At 48.9% G+C, this 11,474-nt stretch overlaps 1 protein-coding gene across 1 annotated transcript in view; it reads right to left on the reverse strand.

Moving 5' to 3' along the window:
* Nucleotides 1-3,236: 3,236 nt before the first annotated feature.
* Nucleotides 3,237-11,474, reverse strand: part of LOC142990428 (phospholipid-transporting ATPase IH-like) — a gene marked incomplete at its 5' end in the record, with an annotated part of 15,247 nt that continues 7,009 nt past the window's right edge. Inside the window, 5 exon segments of the mRNA XM_076140213.1 lie at nt 3,237-7,188; nt 8,963-9,128; nt 9,241-9,344; nt 9,693-9,758; nt 11,255-11,390. Of these exon segments, the coding sequence (XP_075996328.1) occupies nt 6,907-7,188; nt 8,963-9,128; nt 9,241-9,344; nt 9,693-9,758; nt 11,255-11,390 (754 nt within the window).

Raw genomic sequence — 11,474 nt, forward strand, 5'->3', positions numbered from 1 at the left:
CAATTGACCTGGAAGCATATGGATGTCCAGCTGACGTCTCTGGATAGAGAGCGCGGCCCAGCGAGCATCCTGCCACTCTCCAAAGGCCTGCTGGGATACGCTCCGTCCTCCCGCCACAAGCTGGTCGAGGACAGAGCGTCGGGCGGCTCAGAGCACGCAGGCGGCGGCGGCGGCGGTAGAGGACGAGGCTCCATCATAAAGACGGAGCGCTCAAAGGCCCGTTATTATCCACCCTGACGAACTTCACATTCAGCCAGGCGATCCTTGAAAACTCCCGAAGGCCGGAGATCATGAGCGGAATCCCAGACATGCGGCATTGTGGAAGGCTGCATCTGCAGAATGGAGCCTCTCAGAAGCATCCAAGGCTGGAGAGGAAACAAAACAGGGGCGCTGGAGAGCCCGGAGAGAAAAGAGAGAAAGAGACGGCTTCATTCTCTTCCTCCGGCTCGGAGCGCGGTGAGTGCAGCGCTCCAAGGCTGCTCAGATCGGATCAATCCAGCAGCCGGCGCAAACACGAGGAGGAGGGCGTTCAGCTGTGAGAAGTCCACATTCAGTGAAAGTGGTCTTTGTCCTCGCTGAAACCGGTCCATGCCAGCTGATTATCACCAAGGTTACCACCCCCCCATGCTCCTCTTCTCTCTCCTGGATCATTATTTCACATAAAGAGAAAAGGAGAAGAAGTCATGAAGTTTTGCTGCCATTCATCCTCGTCTCAAACGCCACAATCACAGGAAACCATTTCATCCGTCGGCCCGACAGGAAATAAAGTTTGTCTTCTGAGCTGGACGAGCGTGAGGATCCTCCAAGGTCGCTGTTCAGAGACGGATGTTTGGCTTCATTTCTTCTCAAATTTTAGAAATTCGACAAGGTAGGAAGAAACGATTCAATGGATGGTTAAGGGGACTTCCAGGTTCTCACATAGCTGTCCACTGAGAGGCGCTGCAGCACCTGGGAAGTGAAAGGGATGGGGAGGAGGATAGAGACTGGCCTTACCCAGAGAAGGTCCTTCCCCTCCCTGAGATGAAGGGGACATCTCTGCTCCTCTTCCTCAGTGTGCTTCCATTTTACATTAGATTGAGATTAGCAGGCGAACAAAGTAGCCTGTAAGTATAAAACACACACACACACACACACACACACACACACACACACAAAGACACACACCCCTGACAGCTCCGGCCTTTGAACAAAAGGGCGGGTCAGAGCAATTATATGTGACTGATAGCAGCTACACTTAAACACACACACACACACACACACACACACACACACACACACACACACACAGTGTCATAGCGCTCATGTAGAGCGTTTAAGTTTACATATACGTTACGCGTGGCGCTCTGGGAGGCTATTTGTCTTTGATGAGCCAGACAGTAATGTGTGTGTGTGTGTGTGTGTGTGTGTGAGCTCTCCTGCTCTCATTAATAAATAAAAGTGTTCTCACTCAGGATTCATTTAGCGTGAAGTCAGAGTCAACATAAAGGAAAACACATTTGTTAGTAAGCAGAGTGATCAATGATCAATGATCAATGATCAATGATCAAGACCACAAGACCCAACAACAGCCACAAACAGAGACACAACTAAAATGTGATTGTATCATGATGTGATCAGGTGTGATCAGGTGTGATCAGGTGTCATGAGGCCTGGTTGGTCTGTTTGTGTCTGTATCAATCATAAATATTGATCTCTGTCTACTTGTGATGACAGATGACTGATGTACTGTAATCACTTAGATCATAAATCTGATCAATAGAAGGAAAAGTTACAGGGGAACACAAACCTGAATGAAGCTCATCATGTGTGTGTGTGTGTGTGTGGGGGGGGGGGGGCAACTAGCGATGTTATGTATTGACAGCAGCTGCTCTGTACGATAAGAACATGCAGACAATCAATCAACATGATTAGTAGACAAGGAGGAGAGTGAGGAGAGGAAGAGGAGAGGAGAAGAGGAGGGGGAGGAGAGAAGAGGAGGAAAGGAGGAAAAGAGGAGGGAGAGGAAGAAGAGAGAGGATGGAAGGGGAGGAGAGGAGAGAAGAGGAGGATCGTTCAAACGTCCCACACAGCTGAGCGGTCAGCAGCAGAGGGGTCAAAGGTGAATTGAGCTGAAGTTCAGAGAATCACGGAGCGATGGAGCGCCGAGTGGGAGCATAAACATACTAACACACACACGTATGACCCACAGTTACACTGTGTGTGTGTGTGTGTGTGTGAGAGCAGCCACGTCTGAAATGATCTGCTGTGACATGTTGACGTCTTCAGATTGATGAGCGAGGTGAAGCGACTGATGGAATCAAGTTTCGCCCAATTTCCCTCACAGACGCGGAAAACAAAGGATCGATGGCTTCTTCTCTTTTTTCTCCTCCTTTAATTCTCCACTGAAACATTTCATGACGCTCACGTGTGTGTGTGTGTGTGTGTGTGTGTGTGTGTGAGAGCACAAACTGCACAGCTGAGATTATTATGGGATTCACATTATGTCAAATATCACTTTATACATGAGTGTGTGTGTGTGTGTGTGAGTGTGTGTGGGTGTGTGTGCTCAGTCACCCGCGAACTTGTCAGTTTAATAATGAGACACACACACAAAGACAGAAAGAGCGTGTCGTGACTCATAAACAATCACAGCAAATAACAGCAATTTCACAGCTAATTCCTAGATTTCACGTGTGGCTGCTTCATGGCCTCCCTCCCTCCATCACACACACACACACACACACACACACACACACACACACACACACACACACACACACACACACACACACACACACACACACACACACACACACACACACACACACACACACACACACACACGGTGGTGAGTCATTAGGATCAAATCTAAATAAAGATGGAATCGGATGAATCAAACCTCCACCAAGGCCGATCTGAAGCCCAAACCCAGCGAGTGTGAGTCGTGACCCCATCAACCGCCACATTTCACCGTCTGCCTTTGGAACTGGCAGGTCAGGAGCAGAGGAGGAAGAGGAGCAGTGAAAAGGATGAAGAGCAGCCCATGGAGTCGAGGCCTTCATCGCAGCACGAAAACAAGGAAAGGCTTCAAATTAAGATTCTCTCTTTTCCCAGACGTCAGTGAGCTTCTCCCATATGAAGAACATACTTCAGGTGCACTCGATTCGTTCCCTTCAGACACAAAGCCTTCTACTGCCCTCTGGTGGCTCAGAGCTGCGCTGCAGGAACACAAAGCGATTCTTCTACATTTACCATTCTTATACATTTCCACTTGGGGCTTTTATTTTGAAGCGAGTTTACAGTCGTTTGCCATTAACAGCTACAGACACGTTGACCAAAAATCCACAAGTGTTTCTAGATATGACTCTGATAAAAAGTGTTTACAAAAGACCCAAAACTGTACATCAGAGAGAGAGAGAGAGAGAGAGAGAGAGAGAGAGAGAGAGAGAGAGGGACAGAGAGAGAGAGAGACAGAGATCAGTACACAATACAGGTTGCAGTTAAGGTGGACTTATCAGTTAAGATGGACTTAACATATGGACGATGAGTTTCAGTGAGACATTAAAACGACACAGAAGTGCTTTAAGAGAATTCCTCGATGTTCTGCTTCACCTCTGACCTCTGTGTGTTCCTCTGTCAGTGTGTAGATGTTCTCCTCCTCCTCTCCAGGTCTGCAGGTCTCTAATGGACCCTGATGGATCCATGAACACGAGTTAGAGCCTCTAAAGCTCCTCTACATGAAGTGAAGTTCAGACGGAATGGAGACAGTCTGTAAACATCTGCAGCGTCGCTTTAACGCTCCTGTGAGGCTCTGAGGGGCCGAGAGCAAAGTGGAGCTGCGGCGGCGTTAGAGCTCTATGTCTCTCACACACACACACACACACACACACACACACATCCAGTGTCCACTCGCCTTTGTTCTTATACATAAATAAGACACATTAAATACTGTAAAGCTACTGTCAACATAAACAGGAAGTAGAAAAACATGGAGCCTCGCATGATCTCTAACATTCTCACACTCACATTCACACACACACACACTTCACTCAGGCCGGTCAGAGGAGCTGACACACTGATCGCACAGTGTGTGTGTGTGTGTGTGTGTGTGAGTTTGTTCAAATCCGTTTGACAATGAGGATCAGACCAGCGGTTCTCAAACTGTGCGACATAAAGGAGCAGACGAACCGAACAAACCAGAATCACTTGAGCTCAAACCCGCGTTTTCATCGCCGCTCGGCAATCGGTGAGCGAAAAGATCACGGCATTACAAGGGATGACTGAAAAGTTGTGAGCCTACCACGTACAGTCCAGCGGCGTCGGTGAATCTTACGGACGCAGAGGAAAGGCGCGTTATGTGCGTCATGTTAGAGCTCAGCAGCCAATGAGACGCAGACGTGCTGTCACGTGATACAAACGTGTCGCCAGGTGGAGGTGAGCGACCACGACGCTGAAGCGCGCGATGACGTCACCTAGAACCTGGACCTCCGACGCAAACACAAAAAAGAATAGATGTGAATTCTACAGGCTGTAATTAAACCAGGGGGCCTCAGGGCTGTCACCATGGTAACCCGACAGTAACCGTCCCTATTGTGCACCTTTACTCTGAATGTTCACTATGGAAGCTTTGAGTCTGTCTGCCTTCAGGCTCTACATCATGGATGCTCAGTCAGACTGTATGAAGCTGTTGGCATGGCGACGCCTCCAGGACTCATCTCAATAAAGCACACATTGAGCCAAAGATGTTCCAATTTGACTCTTATGGAATTTGTCCTGGTGCATTCTGGGAAGACCAGTGATGAAGAGGAAGGAGACGCTTGGGCGTGTTTACATTCAGCGTCCTGAGAGGAGTCGAGGTGAAACGTCCAGAATATAAAAAGAATCATAAACATAAAAACACAGCAGTAAACAAACAGGAAACAATACAAGTCTGATTCCTTTGATCCATTTGGTTGGGAGTTTGACATTCCAGTGCTTCTTTCTGCATTCCCACATTCCATTCATCCCCTCACTCACTCACTCTCACATCCATACATCCACACATCCATACATCCACACATCCATACATCCATACATCCCTCTGTGCCGTCCACAGAGCCCACATCCTGATTATATACAGAGCAGATTCCCCTTCCATGAGCGACCACAAGGCACCTAACGTGTGACCGATGGAGGAGGAGGATGATGATCAGAGAAACGGAGGAAGGACATGGGCTTCCGCTTCACCTCGGAAGAGTGAGAGAGTGACAAAGAAAAGGCTGGAAGGAAGGAGAGAGAGGGAGAGAGAGAGAGAGGGAGAGGGAGAGATCGGATCAATGGTTAGACGTTCCTCACACATTCCAAACGCTTTAAAGGGAATTTGATTCCATGTTCTCCTCAGCAGATCCATGGACCAAGACTTTGGTTGGTTTAAGGCAAGAAGCAGTTTTTGGGCATCGTGTGTTTTTTTAAATCCTGTCTAGTCAGTATTCCCAACTTCCCACAATTATCCCTCACAGTTCTTCTGTCTGGACCTTTAAGAGTCACAACGGATTATCCAGACTTTCCCAGAATGTATTCCTGACTTTCCACCATTAAACACATTTATTATTTACCTGAATTTTCAGTTATTGCTATTTCTGACTTTCATTCCCAAATTTGTTCCGTTTGTTCCCAACTTTCTGTCTGACTGCGTGACTTCCTGTTTTATTTTAGTCCGTTTTTCTCCTGCAGCATTTCCCTGATCAGTCAGAGGACTGTTGGGCCTTGGTGGAGGTATGAACTCTAATGGAGTTCCTCTAGTGTTCCTCTAGAAACTAAAGTGAGAACTCTATTGGGAAAGGAGCATTTGATTTTTAAAAATGCATTGAATGTATTTGGGCAGGGGGCATGGGCGGGACTTAAGGGGGCGGGACATGAGGGGGCGGGACATGAGGGGCGGGGCAGCGGCGGGACATGAGCAGGGCAGGGACTCAAACGCGTCACAAGACGTTGCTAAGGCAACAGGAAGACATAAGCAGCTCCACGTCTCTCACACAGACGCAGATTAAGGTGCAGACTAACTGGACTCTACTCTGAGTTCTGCTCTACTGGGAATTCTACTCCCCAAACACTTCCTGCTGAGCTTCCACAGCTGAGCTTCAGTGTCGCAAAAAGTAAAAAGGTTTGTCCTTTTAGAGCTGGATGAATACTTTTCACTTTGATTCTTTTGCTCCTAAAGGACAACAAACCAACTTTCTGCGACACTCAGAGCTCTGGACTCTCTCCCTCCTTACATGCTGCTCAGTCCTATGGAACGTTTCTGCATAACGCGTTAGCACACAGGCAGCAGCAGCTAGTCCTGATGAGGCAGAGAGAGAGAGAGAGAGAGAGAGAGAGAGAGAGAGAGAGAGAGAGAGAGAGAGAGAGAGAGAGAGGTTAAATAAAGGAGGAAGAAGCTTTGATCATCATCACATTCCCACTGATCATCACTCTAATCACTTTATAAATATATATCTCTAATTATTGATCTAACAGGTGACACGTATATTGAGCTGCCTATAGGGGGAAGCAGACACACACAGTATAACAGGAAATGACATCATTACAGCGAGCCCTTTGCAGGCCCTGTGCGTCCTTCACAGAGCCGTCCCATCATGCTTTGGCCTGTGGCGAAGGTCACTTTCAGGTCATGATCCATCACAGGCGGATCAATGATTCCCGCTCCTAAACGCGGGTGTTCAGTAAAGGTTCCTGTTGGTAAAGTTTAATTGAAGAGGGAAGCGTGAAGCTGCACACTGAGGACTCCAGAGGGAAGTGAGACCAAACTCCTCCCTGGGATCTGACCTCATCACATTCCAGACATAACACAGTGTTTTTAGCTTTAATGCCTGGAATGTGAACATAGCAGGAATGTCGTCCTATTTGATATCATAAAGCAATAACAGAAAGGCGATGAAAGGCGATAAGCTAGACCGGGGTCTCGACCCCGGCCCCCTGGTAGGCGTGGCCCTGCCTGGAGGTCCGGGAGCCGTCGGTGAATCGTAGGAGGGGGGTGAAGGTGCAGTAGTCCGGCGGACTTCGCCAGTGCGTGTACATGATTTTCTTGGCGAGGGGTTCAGACCTTCGAGGGTTCAAGGCGTTCCTTTGGGTCCCGGCTCCGGGCCGCTGGCTGCCACCTGCTGGTGGGGCGCGGCCAGACGCCAGGGGGGTGAACTCTGAGAGCTGGCCTCTGTAGAGTCTGTCAGCGTTCTGTACGGCAGGAGAGAGGGAGGAGAAGAAGAAACACGGGGAGGAAAGGAAGAGACATGGAAATGGATTATTAACTGGGAGGACTGGGAAGTTTGTGGAACGCAGGCGGAAGAGAGACGCATGCAGGAGATGATGTCATCCCCAGAATCAAGCCTATGTGATGACATCATCTCAGGGCAGAGCAGATGAGTGGAATAACACTCAACAAAACCAAAACACCAAAACATGCAAACACAACAAGGAGCCAGGATCAAAAAGCAAAGAGTTTAATTATAATAAAACCTTCTCCTCTGCTGTGATGCCTGAGGGGCTCACTAGAGGGCAGCAGAGCCCAAACACACACATGCTGTGGTTACAGCACCTGGAGAATTGAACTTTGAGTACCACCACACACACACACACACACACACACACACACACACACACACACACACACACACACACACACACACACACCATGTATGTTAGAATTCCCATGTCAAACCAAACACCACAACAAAGTAACCATCGCCTCAATGCAACAGGACCCACATAATGCAAACTGACCGTGACACACACACACACACACACACACACACACACACTCACACACACACACACAATATTCAGACGCGTGTTTTACCGTTCTGAAGCTCTTTAGGCTTCTGTGACAGCAACTCCACCTATCAAAGAGTCAGAGCTGTAGAAGGCCACGCCCCTCTCAAACCTCAAATCCCTCACTCGCTGTGCACACACACACACACACACACCCACACACACACAGAGGGTACAGTGTTTTTACACCACAACAAATGAAATCCACATGATAACCAAACATGAAACGTGCATCTTCAATGATTTCTCCGGCTGTTTTGGTCCCAAACTTGAGCTGAGATGAAGATGAGATGTTTTGAATCCAGATGAAGATGCACCAGCATGCACTCACTATGTCACGTCATGCAAAAAGAAAAGGGAGGGTACAATGAAGACGAGGAAAAGGCAGAGAGAGAGAGAGAGAGAGGGATTCTACACCGGAGCGGGGGGAGGCGGAGCTTCACCTCCAGGGGGGCGGTGCTAGAAACTCATTCTGCTGGAGGTCTGAGACAGCATGAAGATGGTGGAGGGCTCAGAAGCAAGGCACCGACGCTTAGCCTGCCACCGAGAGGAAGAGGAAGAGGAAGAGGAAGGAGGGAGTAAGGGAAGAGAGGGGAGAAGGGAGGAGGGAGGAGGAGGAGGAGGAGGGAAACCAGAGAAGAGTCTTTCAGATGAAGAGTGAAGCTTTCGTTAGTAAGGAACACTTGTTAACCACACAGAGAAGACAAAAGAGGAAGAGGAGCAGGAAGTGAAGGTTTGTCCTGCTGAAAGTTCTACCTGTTTAGAGATCTACTGAGGTCCCTCACATCCAGGAGAAGACAGAAGAAGAAGACAGACACAAAGAACCCCTACAGAACCTGAATCCCCACATCTTCATCTTTGAGAGAAGGAGATAGACTGAGGAGCCCTGGGGCCTCCACAGCCAGGGGGCGCTGAGGAGCAGCTTCTCCTCAGAGGACTGGACCAGCTGCACTCATCAACATGTGGAGCGTTACGTGAGATCCTTATGTGTGTGACACAGTTTGGTAAAGGAGCAGCACTGCACACACACACACACACACACACACGCAGTGCCACTTACGTCCAGCAGGGCGGGGACATAACCTGAGCCCTGGTTCATCTGCTGACCACAAGCAGAGTGAGACAGGTGCGTCCACACAGTGAGGAAGGTGCAGGTGGAGGCGGAGCTACATGGACCCACCTGTATGCGCTCAGTGGTGCTGGGCCACAGCGCCCTCCAGAGGACCTTCTTCACCACGTCAGGCAGCAGACTGGCAGTGATGAGCAGGATGATGCTGAGCCAGGCCGGACCGCTGGACAACATCTGCATGAACACGTAGTACATCCTCTGGTAGTTGAGGAAGGGCCTGGTGAGGAGGAGGAGGAGGAGGAGGAGGAGGAGGAAGAGGAGATCATTTGAAAGTGTTTGTTAGTATATGAGGGTGTCTGTGTGTTCCTGGGTTCATGCCGTCATCGTACCAGATGATTCCACCCCACAGCAGAGAGAAGACAACGAAGAAGATCAGAGAACCCCAGATGATGAAATGATTGATCCACGTCCAATAATGAGTGTCCAGAGCCAACTGAGGGGAGAGAGAGGGGGGGAGAGAGAGAGAGAGAGAGAGGGAGAGAGAGAGGGAGAGAGAGAGAATGAGAGAGAGAGAGAGAGGGAGAGAGGGAGAGAGAATGAGAGAGAGAGAGAGAGAGAGAGAGGGAGAGAGGGAAAGAGAGAGAGAGAGAGAGAGAGAGAGGAAGAGAGAGAGGGAAAGAGAGGGAGAGAGGGAAAGAGAGAGAGAGAGAGAGGGAGAGAGAGGGAGAGAGAGGGAGACAGAAAGAAAGAAAGAGAGATATTTACAATTGATTTCAAGTGATTGTTTGGTACATTCTGTGTGTGTGTGTGTGTGTGTGTGTGTGTGTGTGTGTGTGTCTACCTTGAATGTAACAGTGAAGACGAGCACGGTGAAGACCAGAGTCCCAAACGTCCAGTTTCCAAACATCTGCAGAGGACAGAAGCAGCATGTTGTTGTTATTGTCACACACACAGACACACACAGACACACACACACACACACACACACACACACACAGACACACACACACACACGCTCTCATCTGCTCTCCTGGTTGATTGATTGATGGATTAGAAGATGAACGGCAGCGTTTGTATGTTTCAGTTTCAGGCAGAGGGAAAATGTAACAATGACACAAAAACCTTCTGTTTCTCTTCTTCTTCTTCTTCTTCTTCTGCTGTTCTCACACGTAAAGTCTTACCAGTGTATCTGATCCTGGATAAGTGTCAAAGAACAAACTATCCCTTTAACATGTTAAACCCATGAAGCAGCACCAGGTCCCTTACATGTTGTTTACATTACAATGAACTTTAAAAGCTTCTACAACATAAAGAAACATTTGGTCCTTCTGCCCTAAACGCTGACACAGCACAGGACGCAGAGACACGGCATCAGCACCACAGGGAGCCGCATGGGTCTACCAGGAGGAGGAGGAGGAGGAGGTGATCTACTGGATGAAGATGGTTTGGTGTTAGGATGAGTGACAGGACCAAACAGGAAACAGGAAACAGAAAGGAGGGCGAGGGGGCAGAGAGAGGGACAGGCTTACCATCTGTGTGTTGGTTGTCATTAGCTGGGCAGAAAGAGAAGCAAAAAGAAAGCAACACAACGGTAAGAGGAGAGGAAGAAGAGGAGAAGGAGGCCAGAAGAAGAAAATCATAGTCAAAATAAAGAAACAACAACTCTGAGGCTGGAGAAGAAGAATCCAAGTCCCAAAACACCGAAATCAAGCAAATCAAAGCCAAATCCAAGAGTTTCTGCAGATTCAAACTGCTTGAATGTGAGAGGAAGCCAGAAGCAGAGTGAGGAAGATGAAGGCAGCCATGCTGTCATGTTCAGGATGTGATGAAGACTCAAGTCACAAGTAACTCAAACCTTCTCTGGAAACATAAGCTTCAGAACTCTGACTTTATTTGAGATGTTTGGCGTCTGAAGCTGCATGGAGCTGCATGGAGCTGCATGAAGCTACATGGAGCTGCATGAAGCTGCATGGAGCTGCATGGAGCTGCATAAAGCTCTATGGAGCACAGAGCTTTGAGATGGAGATATCACATCACAGCCTCAGCTACACGCACTGAGCCTGAGCACTGTAAGCATCAGTCAGGTCATCTCATTATGGTGCTTCAGTGAACTTCTTAACCTCCAACACAATAGAATAGAAGTTTCAGTGTGAAGGTGATGAAGGTGAATCCATCATCAGAGCGACCAGCAGTGACTTCACTCATTCACAAACCGTGAGGAGCAAAACCTCAGCAGCTGTGGCGTGCGTACGAGCGCCTCAGTGGAGAAGAGACGGAGAGGAAGCACATCTGCATGAGCTTCAGAGGAGAGAAGCACCAGGCAGAGGCAGACTCGCTCCCTTCAAGGTCCTAATAGGATGAAGATGAAGAGGCCTGACTGCTGCCACGGACGCACGGCGTTACCTGTCCGTTGCTGGTGAAGGTGGTGTTGTCAAACAGGAAGTAAGCACCGAAGAACATCACGACGGCGTCGTACACGCCCAGCAGGGTCCAGTAGATGAAGGTGGGCCAGCGCAGCAGAGAGTTCTTAGCGATGTCTCTGTGAGGAACACACGGACAACAGGAAGCGTTAGGACGCCACGAGCAGAGGAAGAGCCTCCAGACTGTGATCAGGCTCAGCTCA

The sequence above is a fragment of the Genypterus blacodes genome, unplaced genomic scaffold (assembly GCF_046128005.1).
Source record: "Genypterus blacodes isolate CSIRO-AG114 ecotype Tasmania unplaced genomic scaffold, CSIRO-AGI_Gbla_v1 ptg000528l_1, whole genome shotgun sequence".
In the NCBI taxonomy this organism is placed as follows: Eukaryota; Metazoa; Chordata; class Actinopteri; order Ophidiiformes; family Ophidiidae; genus Genypterus; species Genypterus blacodes.